The sequence below is a fragment of the Tursiops truncatus genome, chromosome 2 (genome assembly GCF_011762595.2).
Source record: "Tursiops truncatus isolate mTurTru1 chromosome 2, mTurTru1.mat.Y, whole genome shotgun sequence".
Classification (NCBI taxonomy): domain Eukaryota; kingdom Metazoa; phylum Chordata; class Mammalia; order Artiodactyla; family Delphinidae; genus Tursiops; species Tursiops truncatus.
This window is the reverse complement of record NC_047035.1, coordinates 165546479-165568833: the sequence shown is the minus strand read 5'-3', so window position 1 is coordinate 165568833 and position 22355 is coordinate 165546479. Positions and strand designations below refer to the sequence as shown.

Below are 22355 nucleotides of genomic sequence, written 5' to 3'. Positions count from 1 at the left end.
GACCCAGAGAGGTTAAAATGCCCAAGGTCTAACAGCTAGTAAATTCACCCCCGGGTGTGTTAGACTTCTAAGCCATGCTCTTAATCATTACTCCATGCTGCCTCTGAGCTACAGATAACCAGTACAGTTTTTATATGTAGGTTTGTGTTGTCATTTTATCATTCTTTTCTTTCTGGGGGCATCATTTATTAAGCATTTATTATATACCTGGAGATGTGCTAGGAACTCTAAGTACGTTATCTGCTCTGTCTTTTTATCCTCGAAACAACCCTGTCCGTGGGTTTTATTGTGTTTTATTTAAAGGAGGGGGAAATGAGGCTCAGGTGTAATTTTCCTAACATCATAGTAAGTGTCAGAGCTGAGCCCTAGAACATGGGCTAGAGAGTCTCTGAGATTCAGCCAGGCAGGGGGTACTGCAGGGTTTCCGTGGTGGGAAGAGTGGCCACTGGTTCATGCCGCTGCCTCTGGGAGGGCTGCAAGAGGTAGGGTGGGTAGTGTGTGTCGTCTGGCAGGGGAGCCAGAAAGTGCTGTGCCCTTGGGTGAGCTCCCTGGGGCCTGGCGCTGGTCAGGCTTCTCGTCTGGTCTGTGTCGTGGTCTGCCAGTGCATCTTCTGGAATCTCCTCATGTTCAGCTGGCGGTTCAGGCTCTGACCAGCCGTTGTGGTGTTGATGGTGGCAGCAGACCCCAGGAGTTCTCAGGGTAGAAGCCAGAGTTACTCTGTGCAGATTCAACAGTTGCCACCAGCTGATTTGCTGGTCAAGGCAGAGCAGATGTGATGCTCTTCAAATACGCAGATGGGGGCTTCCCTGGTGGCGCAGTGGTTGAGAGTCCGCCTGCCGATGCGGGGAACACGGGTTCGTGCCCCGGTCTGGGAAGATCCCACATGCCGCGGAGCGGCTGGGCCCGTGAGCCATGGCCGCTGAGCCTGCGCGTCCGGAGCCTGTGCTCCGCAACGGGAGAGGCCACAGCAGTGAGAGGCCCGTGTACCGCAAAAAAAAAAACCAAAAAAAAAACTTTATTCCTAAAAAATGCTGAGAGCATCATCTGACGACACAAGGGTGCCATAAACCTTCAATTTGTAAAAAGCATACTATCTGCAAAGCGCAATAAAAGGTGTGCCTGTAATTACAAACATAATTTTACTTATAAATTGTATAAGTAAATTGTATATTTACATATGTGCACTCTTACAAACAATGCTGTCAGGTTAGCTGTAAGGCATTAAGTTGGTATTTTATCTTGTGATGCCAAACGTCAGGAATGGAGTTCCCTGTTCACTTCAGTAGGTCCTTCGTCTGGTTACGTGAAACCCACCTGGCTTCTCATAGGTTGACGGAATATAATTTTTAAAAAAACTTATTTGGCTGTACCAGGTCTTAGTTGCAGCTTGCGGGAACTAGTTCCCTGGCCCGGGATCGAAGCCAGGTCCCCTGCGTTGGGAGCACGGAGTCTTAACTGCTGGACCACCAGGGAAGTCCTGTGGAATATAATTTAATGCCATATGGATTATCAGACCTAGTCTGTTTTCAATATTATTCTTTTTTTCAAAGGATGCTCTTGTTTGTTTATGTTTCTTAAAGTAAATTTCCAATGAAAAATATTGTAACCAAGATAATTTGATTTACAGATTATGGACGACTGGCCAGGCTATGACTTGAATTTGTTCACGTACCCACAGCACTATTACGGAGATTTGGACTATGTCCTCATCCCCCATGGCATCGTTGTGGACAGGTGAGTGCTTTTTGCTGTGTAAGTTTTGTCTAGCCCTCTCCTGTGTGAATCAAACGGTACACCTGGGGACCCTATTCCGGTGTCTCTTCTATATAACGGTACACAGAACTTTTATACTACAGAGAATTTGGAATAAAATAAATCTGTGCTTTACATGAACTAGTTCCTGGGATATTTGTTCAGGGGAAATGGTGAGAAGGCTATACATACGGAAGGTGTTACATCACAAGTAACAGCCTCAAAATAACAATGTCCTATACAAACTGATGAAAATGAGGGTTGGGAAAGCGTTTGTCTCACGTTTTTCACAGACTCTTAACCAGGGACAGTTAAGAGGTGACCTTTGCTTTCACAGGCCACACCCCTGAAGGCTTTTCCTGCGACTTGTATTTATCTCAAATAAGTCTTTTCTCACAGGTCGGCCAGTCTGTGCGCAGTTAGGTTCTCAGTGGTGATGTTTTAGAAATAGGAATATTTGCAACTTAAAAATAGCAGCACAGAACTGTTTCGCAAGTAGTGTTCCTAGTTCTTTTGGACCCGTCGACATAGATATCCTCTGGCTCCTTCCTAGCCGACTGGCTTTTCGAAAGCCAACATTTTCTCTCCTGTTCTCAGCCCCTAAGTCACCCTCACTAGTTTTTTGGCTTTCAGAGAGCTCCCTCCAGTTCAGCCCACCACAGCCTTCAGGACTGATAGGTCCTATCCCTTTAACAAGGCTTCCTTAACGCCCCGACTCTTGCCTTTCCATGGACCTCTAATTTCTCGTACAAAGATCAAGTACTTAAGCCTTCACATTTATATGAAAAGCAAGCTTCATGGATTTCAGACTCAGAAATTGGGGCGGGAGAGGCTCTAAGAAGCAGGAGAAACTGAAACTTCGGGCTCCCCGCTCTACCCTTTTCCTTAAGCCATTGTATTTCTGCCTCTGTTTTTTTAAGCTGTTATATTCTTCTGAGTTAACATTTAACTTGTAAAATAGATCCTCAGCCAAAGGAAAGTTTGAAAAGCACTGGATGGTCACTATTCCCAGGATATTATCTTTCCATCAGTGCCCGTCTGTAAGCAAAAGGAAATGTCATTCTCTCGCTCACATTCTAAGAGTTTCCACTGGATAAGATCTGCACCTTGTGCATCCTCTCAAACTATAGTATATTATTAAAATAAGGTCTAGTTTGTGGTTTCTCACAGCCTCAGGTGGCCTTCCATGGTATACAAGTTTTAATCCTTGAAGGGAAAACAGGTTCTGTGATGAAATAAATGTAAGAAATTTGGCATCTTCCAACTTGCTAGACCTCCATGTTGGCAATTCATATTAAAGATACAGATTCCTGCAAAGAAAGGGGAGGGGTAGGGAAGGAATCTGCTTGACTTCAGCAGTTAAAGCACCTTTTCTGTGTAGTGGGTGTCTTTGTACTCAATTCACTTCTTAATAACTCTCAGAAGCGTTTTCTCTTCACACGAGTTTGGGAACCCCTGGTTTAAACAAATTCCTGCTTTTCTCATCTGAAAATTAATTTATGACTTAAGTTAATTGCATCCTGATTTAGTACACAATTGAATCCTGGTAAGGTTACCAGTTCCCTCTACAGGAGACTTACCCAGTGAACTTGTAAAAATGCATAATCTTAAGCTTTTTGTCTAGAAATTCTGATTCAGTGGTCTGGTGTGGCGTCCCAAGAATGCCCTTTCCCACCTTTAAAATGAATTTATTAAGATATAATTTACATACTACAAAACTCACCCATTGTAGGTAAATGACTCAATGATTTTTGGTACATTTTTATGGTGAGGCAACCATCACCACCATCGTTTTACAATATTTCTCTCATCACCGAAAGTTTGTTGTCAGTCTCTGCTCCTACCCCCACCATCAGGCAATCACTAATCTGATTTCTTTCTCTATAAATTTGTCTTTTCTGAGCACTTCATATAAATTAAATCATGCAATATCTGATTATTGATTCATCAGTTGATGGACGTTTAGATTTCTAGTTTTTGGCTATTGTGAATAATGCTTCCATGAACATTCATGTACAAGTCTTTGTGTAGGCATATCTTTTCATTTCTCTTGGAGAGGAATTCTGAGTTTCATGGTAAGTTTAAGAAACCGCCAATTATTTTCCAAAGTGGCTGCACCATTTTACATTCCCACCAGCAGTGTTTGAGGGTTCCAGTTTCTCCACATACTTGCCAACATCTAGTATTGTTTGTCCTTTTAATTATAGCCATTCTAGTGGATATATAAAGGTATTTCGTTGTGGTTTAAATTTGCATTTTCCTAATGATTAGTGTGCTTGTTAGCTATTCATACATCTTCTTTGGACAGATGCCTATTTAAGTCTTTTGCTAATTTTGCAGTTGGGTTGTTTCTCTTCTTATTGAGTTGTAAGAGTTCTTTATATATTCTGGACACAAGTCCTTTATCAGACATATGATTTGCAAATATTTCCCACTAGTATGTGGCTTGTCTTTTCATTTTATTATTGATATCTTTTAAGGAGAATGTTGGGTGAAGTATTCTACAAATGTCAGCCAGGTCCAGTTGGTATATGGTACTGTTTCTTTCAACTGTATCCTTACTGGTTTTCTGCCTTGTTGGATCTGTCAAGTACTGAGAGAGGGGTGTTGAAGTCTCTAACTGCAATAGTGGATTCATCTACTTATTACAGTTCAATAAGTTTTTTGGTACTCTGTTGTTGGGTGCAGACGCATGAAGGACCGTTAGGTCTTCCTGGAGAATTGACCTCTTTTTAATACACTAATGTCAGTCTTTATTCCTGACAGTTTCTTTGCTCTGAGGTCTGCTTTGTCTGTAATTGATACAACTACTCCAGCTTTCTTTTGATGATGTTAACATGGTACATCTTTCTCAACCCCTTTAATCTATCTGTGTCTTTATATTTAAAATGGATTTCTTGTGGACAACATATATTAGGTGTTTTTTTGATACACTCTGACAGTCTCTGCCTTTAATTGGTGTATTTTGACAATTCACATTTAAAGTGATGATGATTGATATACTTGGTTTAATCTCTACCATATTTGTAACTATTTCCTATTCATTGCCCTTCTTTTTTTAAAATAAATTTATTTATATATTTATTTATTTTTGGCTGCGTTGGGTCTTCATTGCTGTGCACGGGGTTTCTCTCCTTGCGGCGAGCAGGGGCTACTCTTTGTTGCGGTGCGCAGGCTTCTCATTGCAGTGGCTTCTCTTGTTGCGGAGCACGGGCTCTAGGCATGTGGGCTTCAGTAGTTGTGGCACGTGGGCTCAATAGTTGTGGCTCACAGTCTCAGTAGTTGTGGAGCACGGGCTTAGTTGCTCCACGGCATGTGGGATCTTCCCAGACCAGGGCTCGAACCCGTGTACCCTGCATTAGCAGGCAGATTCTTAACCGCTGCTCCACCAGGGAAGCCCCTGCCCTTGTTCTTTGTTTCTTTTTTTGTCTGCCAGTCTGTGAAAACTGTCTCCCCCACAATGTGTAGCCTCTGATGATGTGCAGTTTATTTTTCTTGTTTTTCCTTATAAGTTTTGCTCACCAGAGTTCATGCTTGTGTCTGAATAGCTTAATCTTCAGCCTAAGATTGGGTAGAGATTGTACTCAGACACCTTGAGCCAGGGAGGCCTCCACTCTTTGCTGATGAATGTGTGTGGGAGCCTGGCAAGCACATTCAAATTTCCAGCCTTTTTCAAGCCTTCCCTGGCTTTTACTTTCCACTGAGCTTTCCTGTGTCTCTGCCGTGTGGGTTTACGGGCTCCACCATTCAGGGATATGTGGTGGCCTGGGCCCACACTAGTCTCTGCAGTGCATATGCACAGCTTCTGGTTGACTTGGGGTATGTGGAGAGTTTATTATGTGCCCCTCTCCCATGACTGTAACCTCCTGGAACTCTCTATTAAATCTGTGACTAGTCTGCTAGGTAGTTGCTCAAACAGGACTGCAATTTCAGGATAACGGGGCCCCTGGCCCTCCCTGTTCGCATGCTACCAAGATGGCCATGTTAACTGATGGTGTTCCCCATCGGGTGAGCAGTGCCCCACCCTGCTTGACTACCCGGTTGAACAGTAGAGCAGATTGGGGGCCAGGGAGAGGGGACCATTCTCAGACAAGAATACCACAGATCTGTGCTGTTTATACCCAGTGTTCAGTGTTTTCATGAATAAATGATTCTCAGTTTGGTGCATGCCTTTGGTTGATTTCCAGAGTGCTGAAATAGTTGCTTTTGACAGTTTTGTCCGACTTTCTACTTTCTCTTTGTGAGGAGGATGTGTTGACCTCCTCACTGCATCATGCTGGAAACAAGTGTCCCTTTTTATAGAATATCTGTCATGCTGGGGACTTTCCTGGCGGTCCAGTGGTTAAGACTTCGCCTTCCAATGCAGGGGGTTCAGGTTCGATCCCTGGTTGGGGAGCTAAGGTTCCACATGCCTCATGGCCAAAAAAACCAAAACATAAAACAGAAGCAGTATTGTAACAAATTCAATAAAGGCTGTAAAAATGGTCCACATCAAAAAAATTCTTTAAAAAAGGAATATTTGGGGCTTCTCTGGTGGCACAGTAGTTGAGAGTCCGCCTGCCGAGGCAGGGGACACGGGTTCGTGCCCCGGTCCGGGAAGATCCCACATGCCGCGGAGTGGCTGGGCCCGTGAGCCATGGCCGCTGAGCCTGCACGTCCGGAGCCTGTGCTCCGCAACGGGAGAGGCCACAACAGTGAGAGGCCCGCGTACCGCAAAAAAAAAAAATAATAATAATATAAAAGGAATATTTGGTATGCTGATGTACGTTTCGTTGATCATATTTTGAGACACATTACATGAACCCCTGGTTGTCATTTTGTATGTATATGCATGCACATATACACACACAAATAAAAAACTATAAAAATATATAAAGTGTATATATTACATATTTAAAACATATGTGATATAATATTTTATTTTTTCACATCATTCACTTCATCTGTTTTAAATCTAATTCAGTTTGAGGTGCCAGTGGGAATATTTTAGAAAGTGTGCGCCTTCGATCCTACCTTCATTCAAGGTTTTAGTGTTGTATGGGTGTATGGGCAATGGACTTATACATATGAAACAATGAGAAAAAATACAATGACGGTTCCACATTAGGTGTTGGATGCCAGCCCAAGGCTGCATCGTGGTAGAACTTCAGGAGACACCATTCAAACTGTGATCTGTGGAGATGGTGTCCACTGAGATTGCCCAGAGCACCTCTCATAGAGGTAACGTGTTATCTTCATCAAATATAAGTCAAATATTATTCTTTCGATAGTTCTTGTGGTCTTGACTTTTCCTCCAGTCTCGTCTAACGTGGTCAGGAGGGTGAGTCATCCTCCATTTCCTTCTTCTCTGCTTTAAAGGGAACGTAATATCACCACATACCATCATAGCCTCGTTAAAGCTAACAGCGAGGCTCTGTAGTGATCAAATAATAGCCTTCGTGATCTTTGACATCATATTTTACACCTTAATCATTTTTTGTGATGCAGAGGAGCAAAAATGTATGATTGATGATGTGGTTATTAGAAATATGTTTTGAACACTTTCTCTTTATCCAACTTTAACAGAGCTTCTTGATCTGTAACATTCTGTCTCCCAAGCCCTTCTCCACATTCTCCTGCATAATCTAATATGTAGAGTACATCATGCATTTTTTGGGAAAGGAACAAAAATGCTCAGAAGTAGTCATGCTTTAATATATCTTTTAATCCCTTCTTTCAGAATTGAACGGCTGGCTAAGGATATTATGAAAGACATAGGATACTGTGACATTATGGTCCTGTGTGTACTTAAAGGAGGCTACAAGTTCTGTGCAGATCTGGTAGAACACCTTAAGAACATCAGTCGAAATTCCGATAGATTTGTCTCTATGAAGGTTGATTTCATCAGACTAAAAAGTTACAGGGTAAGTTATGATTTACTCCATTTTCATTATATGATGTTCAGAATGAACAGTGCTATAAATCAAAGAACTAATAATATTATGAAGATGAAGGATGTATTTTATTTTAATTTGCAAGATACTACAACCTGTAATTCAGATAATATTCTTTGGGCAGGGGGAACCCTCCTATTTTATTTCCCATGTAGGGAAAGATGATTCAGGAATGATTCATGCTTTTTTTATGGTTATAAAGTTGAGTGGTTATTTCCTGGTGCCTAGTCTCACCAACGGCCGTGTTGAGGATGAGTATTAAGGAAGTCCAGTGAATACAGACGTGTTTCTGCTCTGGATGTCACTGTTGGCCCTGGAGACCTGTGGGAGGGTGTCCCCCCCAGAGAGGAGTGTTAGTACTTGGGTGACTGTGGTCAGGGCCTGGAGGTAGAGAAGTAAAACCTGTAGGGACAGTGAGTTATCAAGAGCAACGAGGAACTTCCACCAGTCTGTGCTGGGTTTTCTTGGCCACGACTGGATGGAATTGAGAGAGATTATTCTCCAAGGACATCTGCCCTTAGCCTTCCCCTCTTTTCTCTATGCTGTTGCCTTTTGTGATGCTTTTTAAAAAAATATTTATTTATTTATTTATTTATGGCTGCACTGGTTCCTCGTTGCTGCGCACAGGCTTTCTCTAGTTGTGGCGAGTGGCGGCTACTCTTCGTTGCGGCACGCGGGCTTCTCACTGCAGTGGCTTCACGTTGCAGAGCACAGGCTCTAAGGCACGCCATCTTAGTAGTTGTGGCGCACGGGCTAAGTTGCTCTGCGGCATGTGGAATCTTCCCGACCAGGGCTCGAACCTGTGTCCCCTGCATCGGCAGGCGGATTCTTAACCACTGCGCCACCAGGGGACCCAGATAAGCTCTTTTTGATGAACTCAGAGTCGATTGACTAATCACCTAATCATGGGAGTGAATTCCTATTATATTTACAAGTCACACCCGCACGTAAGTGGAGGAGATTATACACAAAGGGTGTGTACACGGGGGATAGGGATGGGAGGGCATCTTAGAATTCTGCCTACCATTCTCTTTCTTTGACTCAATTGCCTCAGCTTTTGAGTATCTGGCAAATTAGTTCTTATTTCTTAAGATACTCTATTTTCCTGATGACCTCTCAGGGCAGGATGAAGCTGGGGTTTTTTTGTTTTTGTTTGTTTGTTTTTGCAGACATCTTAAACCTAATTTATTGGTTTCATCTTCTCTTAAAAATCTTTTCTCTCTTGAGGTGTCTTTTATCCTGATTTAAGTAGCTGTGCTTCCTTCTTAGAAGACTTTTCTTTCTTTTTTACTTGACTCTGATTCTTACTGTATTTTTCCCCAGCAAACAACTTTTTAAAAAAATCTTTTAAAATCTTAAAAAAGTTAAAGTGAGGTTTATTGAAGCATAATTTACATGCAGTAGAATTTCCCTCTTTTAGTTTGCAGTTCTATGAATTTTGACAGATGCATACGGTCATGTAAGTCGCCACAATCAAGGCATAGCACAGCCCTTACCACAAAAAATGCCCTTGTGTCCCTTGGTAGTTAATCCTTTCCCCAGGCCCCAGGCTCTGGCAACCACTGATCTATTTTCTGTCCCTGGAGTTTTGCTCTTTGCAGAATGTCGTATAATGTAATCAAGTATCATGTGGCCTTAGTAAATCTGTAAAGCTTAGCATCATTCATTTGAAATTCATCCCTATTGTTGTGTGTCCCAGTGGTTCATTTCTTGTTGTCAAGTAGGATTTCATTATCTGGATGCACCAGTTGTAAAATCATTCATCAGCTGAAGGGTGTTTGGTTTGTTCCCTTTTTGGGGTGATTATGAATCAGGCGGCTCTAAATATTCACCTGCATGTTTCTGTATGTACTTATGTCTTTGTTTCTCTTGAGTAAATTTGTCTTGAGATTCCTAGGTCATACGGGGAGTAGACCTAAGAAATTGCCAAGCTGTTTTCCAAAGTGATTGAATAATTTTGCTTCCCCACCAACGTGCATGAGAGTTCCAGTTGCTTCACATTTTTGGCAACACTAGGTATTGTCAGGATTTCTTTATTTTCTTTGTTTTTTGACCCATTCAGCTAGCTGATGGTATCTCACTGTGGTTTTAATTTGGATTTCCCCGGTGAATAATGATGTTGAGCATCCTTTCATTGAGTAATTGTTGCTTAATTCAAGGTCATGAAGATTTTATCCTCTATTTTCTTCACAAAGTTTCCTAGTTTTAAATTTAGATCTAGGTGTGTGATCCGTGTTGTGTTAACTTATTAATATGGTACAGATCAAGGTTTTTTTTTTTTTTTTTTGGCAAGTGAGTGTCCACTTGTTCCAAGATCGTTTGATGAAAAGACTGTTCTTTTCCATTGAATTGCCTTTGATCTTTGACTGGAAATCAATTGACTGTATGTGCATGGGTCTATTTCTGAGCACTCTGTTCAGTTCTGTTCATCTACGTGCTTATTCTTTGGTCAATACCACACTGTTTTGATTACTGTATCTGTATAGAAGTCTGGAAATCAGGTAGTATGTGTCCTCCAACTTTGTTCTTCTTCATAACTGTTTTAGCTATTCTAGTTGTTTGTCTTTCCACATAAGTTTAAAAATCATGTTGTTGATTCCTACAGCATAACCTGTGTTCTGCACAGGTGTATCTGAGTTACATGCTTCTTCCTGGGACGCATGTTCAGAAAATGACGGCGTTAGGATGATCTGAGGGTGGAATTTTTGGTCCTACGATGTCAAATGGTCATCCATCAGATTTGCACAGGACCAGTTTAATGGTTGGGGGTCTTGACTGATTTGACCTGGGCAAGACTAACTCCGTGTTCCTGAAAAAACAACTGTACTATAGCAATCCATATGTCAGAGGTGTTATCTATAGGGGGTGATGAAAGGCGTCTTGTGATATATTGTCTAAGCTACGTGAAGCTTGGAGGGTATGCGGTTTTTGAAAACAAAGCAAGCTTCGTCAGTGAAGGCAAGTTACAGGATGTTATTTATTAAGCAAGTTATAGTTTAAGGGATCTAACTGATGACTGCCCTTGGTTTCACTATTATATACGGTAAGTTTTTCTTTGAATTTCAATTTCCAGTTGCCTATTGCCAGTATATAGAAATACTACTGATTTTGTGTATCAAATATTATGACTTTTCAAAACTCTCTTATTAGTTTGAATAGCTGTTTTGTAGATGCTTTTGGATTTTTCTATGAACACAATCATTTCTTCTGTGAATAGAGATGGTTTTACTTCTTTCTTTCTAATTTGTGTATTTCTTTTTATTGCTTTATTGCACTGGCTTGAACTTCCTGTACAATTCTGAATAGAAATAGTGAAGGAAAGCATTCTTGCCTTGCTCTCAGTCAGTATGATATTAATTGTTGCATCCTCAAATTTTTGATGTATTGTTTTCATTTTCATTCAACTCAGACTATTTTCAGATTTCCTTTGTGACTTCCTCTTTCACTCATGGATTATTTTTTGTTGTTTAATTTCCAAATATTTGGGGATTTTCCAGAGATAGTTCTATATGATTTCTAGTTTAATTCTGTTGCAGAAAGGATACTTTGTATGATTTCAATTCTTTTAAAGTTTTTGAGTCTTGTTTTATGGTCCAGAATACTGTCAATCTTGCTGAAACTAAAAGCATTAGGATCCATGTGAGGTTAAACAATGTTGCTAACTCTCACTGTCCATTTCTCTAAACATCCTCTATTTCACCAATGTTTTAACCTAGAGGCACACATTCTAACACTTATTATCTCATGTTTATGTGATACTAGTTCTGAACAAGCGTTTGCATTTGTATAGCTCCAAGACTATTGTGATCATTTTTGCTGCATCTCGACAGATATTTTCAAGTCACCGTATTTTTTTCCCTGGGGATAGGGCTATGGGGGCGCCTGCCCAGGGTTCTGATGAAGGAGGAAGGCAATAGTAGACTTTATTTATTATTTATTTTTGGCCGCGTTGGGTCTTCCTTGCTGTGCACGGTCTTTCTCTAGTTGCGGCAAGCGGGAGCTACTCTTCGTTGCGGTGCACGGGCTTCTCATTGCAGTGGTTTCTCTTGTTGTGGAGCACGGGCTCTAGAGCACAGGCTCAGTAGTTGTGGCACACAGACTCAGTAGTTGTGGCACACAGACTCAGTAGTTGTGGCTCACGGCCTCAGTAGTTGTGGCACACGGGCTCAGTAGTTGTGGTTCACGGGCTCTAGAGTGCAGGCTCAGTAGTTGTGGCGCACGGGCTTGGTTGCTCCGCGGCATGTGGGCTCTTCCCGGACCAGGGCTCGAACCCTTGTCCTCTGCATTGGCAGGCGGATTCTTAACCACTGCACCACCAGGGAAGCCCTAGACTTTCAATCTTTACCACTAGCGTCCATTCTCACACACAGCGCATTTTAGTTTTTGTCCCACCCTTAAATCCTGTAGGAGCCAAGGATAATTGTGGTGTCTCTTCTCTTCCCTTCTTACAAAATGTCCTTCCTCTTGTCCATCACCAAGGTGACGCAGATCATCTCCTGAGAGATGACCTCACGTAAAAGCCTATCTGCTCACTCAGAGCCAGCTTTTCCCCTGATTAAATTCCTCAGAAATGGGTGGAAAACCATATTCATAGACCAGGCTATGAGGTGAACAGCCCAGCTCTCTGCTCATAGAGCATAAGCTGTCCTCATCCAGAGGTGAATTCATTGCCCTCAGTTTAGTCTTGAGCTGACCATCCCTTTACACACTTGAGCTCCTTCAACATTCCTGAGGACAGAGACCTATTAAGACACCACCAAACAAGGGGAACAGGGCTATAGCTCATTTTCCTCTGAGGGTGTCTGGTGCTCCCTCATACCTCCAGACCAACTCATCGGGAGCAGACATCTGGAAAACATCTTAGCAGAAACAATGGCCACCAAGGTGTTCTCTTCATTCCTTTAGAAGTTTCTGGAGGGCAGTCAGGACTCTGGGCTGTTGTGAGTGCTGGTCAGAAGCATCATGTAGTTTTACTCCCTCCTATCCTTCTACTCTGTGATTCTTTTTAATTTTTTTTTTTTTTTTTTTTTTTTTTGGAAAAAAGTTGGAAGTTCAGTTTACTGAGAGGCAGTGTGTCTCCTGGTCACAGCCATCAGCATTCATAGTTCTCTTTAGGGGCTTTTTTCCCAGGAGGGGTCCCAGTTGTTTGAGCCCTCCACTGTTTACTAACGGACCTTCCTGAGGGATGGATGGTCCAGATATCTCAAGGCTCTAGGCAATTTGACTTGTCTTTGTTTTGTATTAAACTTCCCGTAAGACATGAAGTGAATTTGCATGAGTGATAACCATCTAGACTAAGATTACTTAGAAATTAGCATTAGGCTAATTCATTGGAGAGCATGGCCTCACATACTCCTGTTCTTTAAATGAATTGAGAGGCACTGGCTGCCTGAATTCCTGAACATTTCAAGTTTTCCTTCCTCCTTCCCTCCGTTCTTTTTTCCTTCCATCCTTCTTTCTGTCTTTTCACTAGTGTTCATTTAGCATTTGCCAGATGAATTCATTATCTCAGTTAATCCTGAGTGTAACTCTGCCAGGTATCACTCATCTCTTCTTTTATTGATGAAGAAAAAGAGGCTTAAAGAGGTTAATTAACTCACCTAAGGTCACACAGCCAATAAATAGTAGAGATGGCACCAGAGCCCAGACCCATCTGTCTCTCGAGCCTGTGCCCTTTGCAACATATCACATTTCCCACAGTTTTTTCTAAGGTTTTCCACAAAATTTTACTGTTTCACGAGTTACTAATAAAGGAGTTGGTTTTTTCCCTAAAATATATGTAAGACAAATATAAAGTTCATATATACAATTATCATCATTATGCAATAATTTGCCTTTAAGAAACGGTGACCTTACTTGAGAAAATCTGGAAGTTGCATGAAGAAAGAACTTATTACATGTATTAAACCCCATATGCCCACAAATGGCTATACTTTGTAGCTTGTCTTATAAGATCAACAAAACTAGTGAAAGTATTCAGTGTTTATTTTATTTAACAAAGAATCAAATATCAATTATTTCTCATAAAAATGTTTTTGTCTACGGGGCCTAATTTTTCAGCTGATCTAATAATCCAAAGGTAACACTACATTACATGAGCACCTATTTGTGTTACACCATTATGTTACACATTTAAAAAATATTTTCTTTTTCTCAAAGTAATACATTCAAGTAGGTTAACAACCCAAACAAAGAAATTGATTGTGGTAGTTTTATGGAATAAACAACTTGAAAATCCTCTTGCTACAGACATCTAAAAACGCTAGGTGAATGTAATAACTTTTAAAAAGCCTTTTAAATGCTTATTGGAGCTCACAAGAAGGTAGGGAATATCCAGGGGGCAGGAATGAAGATCTGAGAATCAGCGCATAAGTGTGAACTGGGGGCTCCCAAGAGGCAGGGTTGGGAGCTGTTGTCTCAGTAATCTGACTTTAACCCCCATGGAGAGGCAGATGGTAAAGGCTTGGACCCATATAAAATGGGAAGTTAGATGAGACCCTCATGCAAAGCCAGTGCCTTCAAAGGTATATGCCCTTGCTGAAAAAAAATCCATCCTTTAGTAATGGAAGACCCTAGCAAACTAGCTTGTCCTTCTTGGCCTGGGCTGGAGTGGGAAAGTGAAATATCCTGTGGGAACTTTTAAACAGGAGTCTGTACCTCATGTGAGTTTGAGGTTTTCGTTTACTTTACCTGCATCCTCTGGGAAATTCCAACCAGAGAATTTAATATTAAAATTGGTCTCAGACCACACTACTCCCAAATTCCCTGGTAGAAGCAAGTGGAAAACCTCTCTGGAGGGAATATCTCAACCTAGGCAGGATTCCACGGGTAAGCCTCCCTTAACCTGAGCTCACACACCCAAAGCACAACAGATGCATAGAAACAAACTACCATAGGCCAGATTGGCTGGCAAAGTAAATACCAAAAATAGGTAAACAAGCTATGTGAAAGAGAATATAACATAATTATGCTTAACATGACTAAAGACATAAATTAAAGGATTTAAAGGAAAGATAAGACAACACGAGAAGAAAAAATAAATGAGACCTTTGGGAAGGGAAATTATAGAATGTCTAGCAAGGAAAAAGGTACTAATTGAATGGATAAGAAAGTAACTTGAATGATAAACAGATTGAATGTTGTTATGGGTATGAATTTTGAACTGGAAGATAGATCTGAAAAACTATCTAGAAGGTAGCATGGATAGAGATGGAATATAAGAAAGAGAGGATGGGAGACACGAAAAATTGAGTGAGAAGCTCAAAAATGTGTCACCTAGGAATTCCATATGGAAAGACTAGAGAGAATTGAGGAGAGGCAATTTTTGATAAGATAATGCGAATCACATTCTAGAGCTGATAGGAGACGTGAATATTCAGATTCAGGAAGCACAGTGACACCACAGGTAGACACATCCTGGTGAAACTGAAAGGCAAAACCCCAGAGTCAAAGAAGGGATTGTAAAAGTAACTGGGGAGAAAAGGAAGATTGCCTTTAAAGGAATTACCACTATCCTGTCAACAGACTTCTCAAAGGCAACAGCAGAAATCAGAAGATGTGGAGTAGTAGTATCATTTTGAGAGAAAATAACTGTTAGATTTTCATTCCCAGCTGATCTTGAAGTCAAGCGTGAGTGCCAGATAAAGACTTCAGTAGTCATGTTCTAGAAGAGTTTCCTGATAACAGATGCTGACTGAAAACATCTCCTAATTTATTTTAGTATATTTAGGGTATATTTTAGTAAAAAGGAAGTTGAACCCAAATGAATAAATGTGATGCAAAGAGATTGGCAAGCATGTAGGTAAATCAACAAACTTTTGATTGGTTCAAATAATTGATGAAACAATAACACTATAACCCATTTTGGGGGTAAAACAAAGTGGAATTTAAAAAGACCAGAATAATAGCATTCTAAGGTTGTGTATGGTTTAGGAGAAGCATCAAGAGGTTGATGATTTACAAAATTTCAGTTAGGCATGCCTGTTAAAAATTTAAGTGTAACACTGAAAGAATAAGAATACTATGTATATTATGTATAACTTTCCAGCAAATAGAAAGGACAAGAAAGAATAAAGAAAACTCCAAACTTGATTGATTCAATAGTAGACAGAAAACGAGAAACAATTAGGTAATATTGTTATACCCATTTTACAGATGAGGAAACTGAGACCTGAGCTGTTAAGTAATATGTCCAAGGTCAAACAGCTTGTAAGTGGAGGACTAATATTCAAACCCAAGTTCAACTCCAGAGCCCAAGATTGTGACCACTAAAACATACCCTCAATCTAGAGATGTGTTGATGGGTTGAGATGTATTAGGTTAAAAGGAGGGAAATTTCACCAAACATATCAGCATAATTTTTTCCCGAGGTTTATTTTAATATTTACCTTACTAGGTTAAGCCAGCTCCTGTAATTGCTAGAAGAATGACAGCATCCATAAACAGACAATTAACTGCTTATTTTTCTGAAATGTCTTATATTTGATATTAATAAACTATGAAGACATACCCTCCAAAAAAGTGAATAATAAGTATTCACAGCTGGTTTTCTTGTGAGTGATGGGAAGCTATGATTTTCTTTTCCTCTTTGCCCCCTACACTATGGAGATTTTCCAAAAGATAAGAACATTCCCTACACCTGCTTTCTCTCTGGATTCACTTAGAGCTGCTGCTCTTGGGAAGCCAGATCCAGCAGAATTTCAAAGGAATCTTGAGCACCAAGCTCCCTACCAACTCTGGAGGGTATAGAGACTTGAAGCAAAAAGAAACAGGCATCATTCAACTACCAGTTGAGCTCCCCAGTTTAGTGTGTTCTGAGAAAGCTCTGTAAGGGTAGGGGTGGGAAGACTTTTGGAATATCTGTTCTAAGGGGCTTGGGAATAGAGAAACGAGAGGGTTTGAGAGGAGTGGGATGGAGTATTAGTAGGTGTCAGCAAGTTACTTCTCAGCCAGCTTTTTTGTACATGGATGTATTGTTTGCCAAGTGTTTTTCCTTTATTCCCTCTGAAAACGTTGCCTTGATTTAAAGCTTCGTTAATTTATGTACAAGCCCACATGAGGATAAAGTGTATTTCAGGGAGCTATACTCTGATTTCTTTGTTTTCCACCAATTTGGTTAACTAACCTGCGAGCAAAGTAAAGTCTTCATCAAACTTCAAGTCTTTACAAACTGAGACTTTAGGCAAGTTGTTGTTGTCCTGGATCCCTCCCCCATGCTGCTTGCACATGCCCTGCTTGTATTCATTAATATTTCCTGTGTGTTGGCAGCGCCAAGGGAAAGCTTTCTGGAGATAAAATGGAATCCAGAGTGTGGCTGCAGTGGGACTGAAACATTTGCCATGCAGGGCATGTGGGCCCCTGGGGAAGCTGGAACCTTTATTAAAGAGGCTCATTAGAGCAAAGAGTTGGCCACAGACCTATTCCCATGAAGGAAGGGGAAAGCTAAACTACATTTCTTCTCTCTCATTCCCAGAGTTCAGAACAAAGGCTTTAAGTCAGTCCTTTATCATCCATGCTAGTGAGGAATGGGGACCCGTTAGATAAACCAGATCCAGCATCCTGAGTGTTAGTGAGTACTTTTCACTTCACCCTGCAACAGCCTTTCACTGAAAGTTTTCCACATAGTAAGGGGGCCTCGTGTTGAATGCCCCTTTCTTTTGTTTTTTTTTTCAGTTTATTTAAACAAAAACAAAAACAAGAACTGTTCACCCATTTCTTCTACCTCTCACCACCCTAGCCCCGCTGCCTCTAATAACCACCTGTCTGTTCTTTGTATCAATGAGGTTTTTTTTTTAGATTCCACACGTAAGTGATCATATAGTATTTGTCTTTCTCTGTCTGACTTATTTCACTTAGCATAATGCCCTCAAGGTCCATCCACGTTGTCGCAAATGGCAAGATTTCATTCTTTTTTATGGCTGAATAATATTCCACTGTGTGTGTGTGTATACTATATCTTCTTTATCCATTTATTTATAAATGCACACTTAGGTTGTTTCCATATTGACTATTGTGAATAATGCTGCAGTAAACATGGGGGTGCAGAAATCTTTTCAAATTGGTGTTTTCATTTTCTTCAGATAAATGCCCAGAAGTAGAATTGCTGAATCATAGGGTAGTTCTATTTTTAATTTGTTGGGGAACCTCCATACTGTTTTCCGTAGTGGCTTCATCAATTTACATTCCCACCAACAGTGCACAAGGGTTACCTCTTCTCCACACCCTCACCAACACTTGTTATTTGAAATAGAAAACATGAACAGACCAGTTACTATTAAGAAGATTGAATCAGTAATCAAAATCCTCCCAAAAAACAAAAGTCCAAGATTAGACAGCTTCACTGGTGAATTCCCCTTTTCTTTTGGAGACAGGCAGTCCATCTTTAGCAGAGTCCCATATCAGGCTTGGGGTGAAGAAAAGGACCCCAGTTCGATTCTGTAGAGAGGGACATGTGGAGAAAAGAGGTCCTCAGTTCTTGGGGGTGCTGGATGGGTCTACAGAGAGGATTATATGTGTGTGTATGTGTGTGTGTATCTACAGTATGTTTGTATATGTAATTTGTATATATGTATATACATTTTATATATATATGTGTATATATTATGCACATATATGTACACATGCCTTTTTAAGCTAGAAAGGGAGGAAAACTAAAGGAATAGAAAAGCAGAAGAAAATAAAGGAATGAAAGAGGGAAGGTAAGAGAAAAGAAACTCCAAAAGTTACATTTTGTTAAATCTGAGACATCATTGATGGTAAAGAACACCGTTACTTTATGTACTACTAAGAAAGAAAAAGAATGCTATAAATTAAGCCATGACGTGACATGATTGTAAGATGCATCTTGATTTTGGGTATATTAAAATTTAAGGAAAATGTACAACTTGGAATTGATGAATTGGTAGTTCCCCCCTTTTGGGCAGTACCAAGTGTTTCAATCGCTGACATGTGGCAGAAAACATTGTCCTTACCCTTTAGTTATTCTTAAATCTCAGGTCCCATAATATTATTCCAATATTCTTTTGCAAATGGTAGGATATTTCTTTGAGACTACAGATTTTTTCCACCTTAGTATCTAAAATATTTTTAATATCCTCAAAACATTTATGCAGACTTCAAAGGGAGAGTTATGTAGTAAAGAATAAACCGGGGAAGGCCTGGGTGGTTTGATTCAATCCACATAAATCCTTACGCGTCATCAAAATCACGTATGAAAACCAGAACATAATTTCTCTGTGACCTCGGGATAGAGATGCTGAAACATCTGTCATGTTTATATGTTTACTGAAACAAAGAGCGTTGACATTACTTGTTTTGTCTTTGACCTTTGGTTCTTAAGATATATTTACTGCTGGCTTTCAGGATGCATGGATGAAGGAACTTGGCATGAAGCAAATATCTAGTTTGATCTTAAAAGAGATCATCTACTGTTGCTCTAGGGAAGTTTACTTTGAGATTTCTAATTCTATCAAGTAAAATATATTAAAAAAGGGCTTCCCTGGTGGCGCAGTGGTTGAGAGTCCGCCTGCCGATGTAGGGGACACGGGTTCATGCCCCCGTCCGGGAAGATCCCACATGCCGCGGAGCGGCTGGGCCCGTGAGCCATGGCTGCTGAGCCTGTGCGTCCGGAGCCTGTGCTCCGCAACGGGAGAGGCCACGGCAGTGAGAGGCCCGCGTACCGCAAAAAAAAAAAAATATATATATATATATATATAAGTGAAACCAAACTGTGTAATAAAATGGTAGGGATTATAGCAACATTTTTAGTTATAATTCCTAGTCTTTATTTTGTACATATCTATGCATTTTCTTAGTGTACATTCTTTGTATTCAAATTTAATTTTCTATAGAGATGCTTATTAGGATTTGTCTTAGGAAGAGCGAAAACTGAGAGGGCAAATAAGAGAGTAATGCAGAAGCAATGATTAAATTGTAGAGACAACCGAGCTTTCAGAGAACACTGGGGACAGAGCTGGGCTTAACTCTGTATCTGCCTCAGGCTGGGGTTGGGTCCGGGACAAGAAATCAGACCCAGCCTGGAGCGGGGCGTGCTGGGGAGCGGACTTTCCTGCCAGTGCAAGGTGAAGTCCAGTGCCGCAGGTGTAACAGGTAGTAGAAGGATGGGCTGAAGGACCACAGCCTTTAGAGCTCCAAGCACGAGGCTGGTAGTATCCGCCAGCTCATGTCCTACTATTGGTTCTACTATTAATAAAGCTGGGTATTCGCTGAGTACTTATCTATTATGGCAAACTATTGTTCTCAGTGCTTTATATGTATGAACTCTTTAAACCCTCACAAGACCCCTATGAAGTGGGTGCTCCTAATACCCCTTTTTCACAAGAAAGGACACTGAGGCCAGAGAGGTTAGTTGGAACCCCAAGGACACATGGCCAGGAAGTGGAGGTCTGTCAGACTCCTGAACTAGGGTACCACGGCTGCCTTTGGGGCTGTGGAGGAGGCAAAGGACCCCAGGGCCTAGGAGGTAGACAGGTAGGAGAAGGGAGCACCCCCAATTCCTTAAGAGTGCTGGGCAAGTTTCAAACAGGACAAGCCACAGATCCAGAGTACAGTGGGTGTTGAATCTTGAGAACAAGGCAGAATGCCAGAGCCAGCAGGAGAAACGTACTACTGAGTCACGGGGCATGAGGTCCCAGATGCCTGCTCAGCAGTTCCAAAGAGTTTCAGTCCCCGTCTGAGGTTGGGTTTGTTCCTAGAGATTTGATGAGGTTGAGCCAGTAGGTGAGGTGTGGGTGGGAGCCAAGTGACTTAGCTATTAGAAGAGAAGGCTGCAGCACCTGCCAACAGGGCAGGGCCTGGCCCACCAGAAGGCGTATGTACTAGGAGTATTGATGGCATCACATGCCCCAGGGTTCCAGTTATATTTCATGTCCCTGCCTTGCCCCATATATCAGTCACAGGCATGCTGGACCCATGAAACTCGGGTGTCCTGCCTATATACAGTAAGAATGCTAAAAATCATTTAAATCCTTTTGTACCTGACCTTTTCCCAAAAAGATACAACGTGGTGTTTTATTAATTATGTCCAGACAGTGTCTAATTTTTGGCACAAAAATAATTGCTGGCAGCAAAAATCCTTGCCCTTATTTTTAAGTTACGTTATGTTAATCAACATTTTGTTACTGATATAGAATATGAAACCTAGCATCAAGACCATAAAACCTTGGGGCTTCCCTGGTGCCACAGTGGTTAAGAATCCACCTGCCAATGCAGGGGACATGGGTTCGAGCCCTGGTCCGGGAAGATCCCACATGCCGCAGAGCAACTAAGCCTGTGCGCCACAACTACTGAGCCCATGTGCCACAACTGCTGAGCCCATGTGCCACAACTGCTGAAGCCCGCATGCCTAGAGCCCGTGCTCCACAACAAGAGAAGCCACCGCAATGAGAAGCCCGCGCACCACAACGAAGAGTAGCCCCCACTCGCCGCAACTAGAGAAAGACCTCACGCAGCAACGAAGACCCAACGCAGCCAAAAATAAAATAAGTAAAATAAATAAATTTATTTTTAAAAAAATTCTTTATGATGGTCATTGTGCTATAACATAGTTTGAATTTAATGTTTTGATTCCATTTTAGGTTATAATTTGGGTTACTTTATGGAGTGAGTTTGCCATTATTAAACACAAGATGATTAACGACTTAGGTAGTTTCAACACATTAAAATTCTTGAGATTCATAGCTTTCAAGGACAAGAATGATTTCACTTTCTTTTTGTTAATTTGGCATTCATTTAGAGGATAGTTTTGAAAATACTTCTTTTTTTGTTTGCCTAGCATTATTTTCTCCTGGAGAATAGAAATGGAATTCAAACAGACATTGACAAATGAGAGTCTTCCATGAAAACAGGATGACTCTCAGGGAGGGAAAGGGCACAGCAGTACGTCAAGGGCCCTGAAACTCACGCCAGAGACAGAAATGACTGGTCAGAAACGCCTCCGGAAGAGACTCAGCAGTCACTCTAGAGCAGTAGTCGTGATGAATCAGCAATGCTTTTGCTACAAATGCTAATCTAATACAGTAGTGGGAAGTATGGGTGGGCATGTGACACTTGGAAGCCAGGAATTACTCCTTCCTTTCTCATGAGCCCCTGCAGAAGTGCCGGCGTGGGCTTAGTGCCCTACTAACCTCTGGGGGTTGTTTTGGTTGTAGAGCCTCTTCTAATTAGGAAAGGCAGCTGGAAGAGATGGCTTCCAGAAGCTGCCCCAATTAGAATTCTGGTAAGGGTGCACGTCTGAAGTTCATCTTGGCCTGTGTTTAAGAAATCTGAGAAGTGAAAGTGTACAGTGGTAGCCCTCTTCCTATGAAGATAATTTATTTTAAAAAATTATCTTAATTGAAGTATAGTTGCTGTGCAATATTATACGTTACAGGTGTACAATATAGTGATTCACAATTTTTAAAGGTTATACTCCATTTATAGTTACTATAAAATATTAGCTGTATTTCCTGTATCGTACAATATATCCTTATAGCTTTTTAAAAAAATTTATTTGTTTTTGGCTGCATTGGGTCTTCCTTGCTGCGCACGGGCTTTTCTCTAGTTGCGGCGATCGGGGGCTACTTTTTGTTGTGGTGCGCGGGATTCTCATCGCGGTGGCTTCTCTTGTTGCAGAGAACGGGCTCTAGGTGTGTGGGCTTCAGTAGTTGTGTT

The 22355-nt window shown here is 41.2% G+C and overlaps 1 protein-coding gene across 8 annotated transcripts in view; it reads left to right on the top strand.

Annotated features, from left to right (window-relative positions):
• Window positions 1-22355, top strand: part of PRTFDC1 (phosphoribosyl transferase domain containing 1) — a 100157-nt gene that overhangs the window by 8298 nt on the left and 69504 nt on the right. For all 8 annotated transcript variants that reach the window (XM_033852453.2, XM_033852457.2, XM_019933430.3 and 5 more), the window contains 2 exons: window positions 1628-1734; window positions 7472-7655. In XM_033852453.2, coding sequence (XP_033708344.1) covers window positions 1631-1734; window positions 7472-7655 — 288 coding nt within the window. In that variant the 5' untranslated portion in view covers window positions 1628-1630. The remainder of the gene's footprint in view (window positions 1-1627; window positions 1735-7471; window positions 7656-22355) is intronic.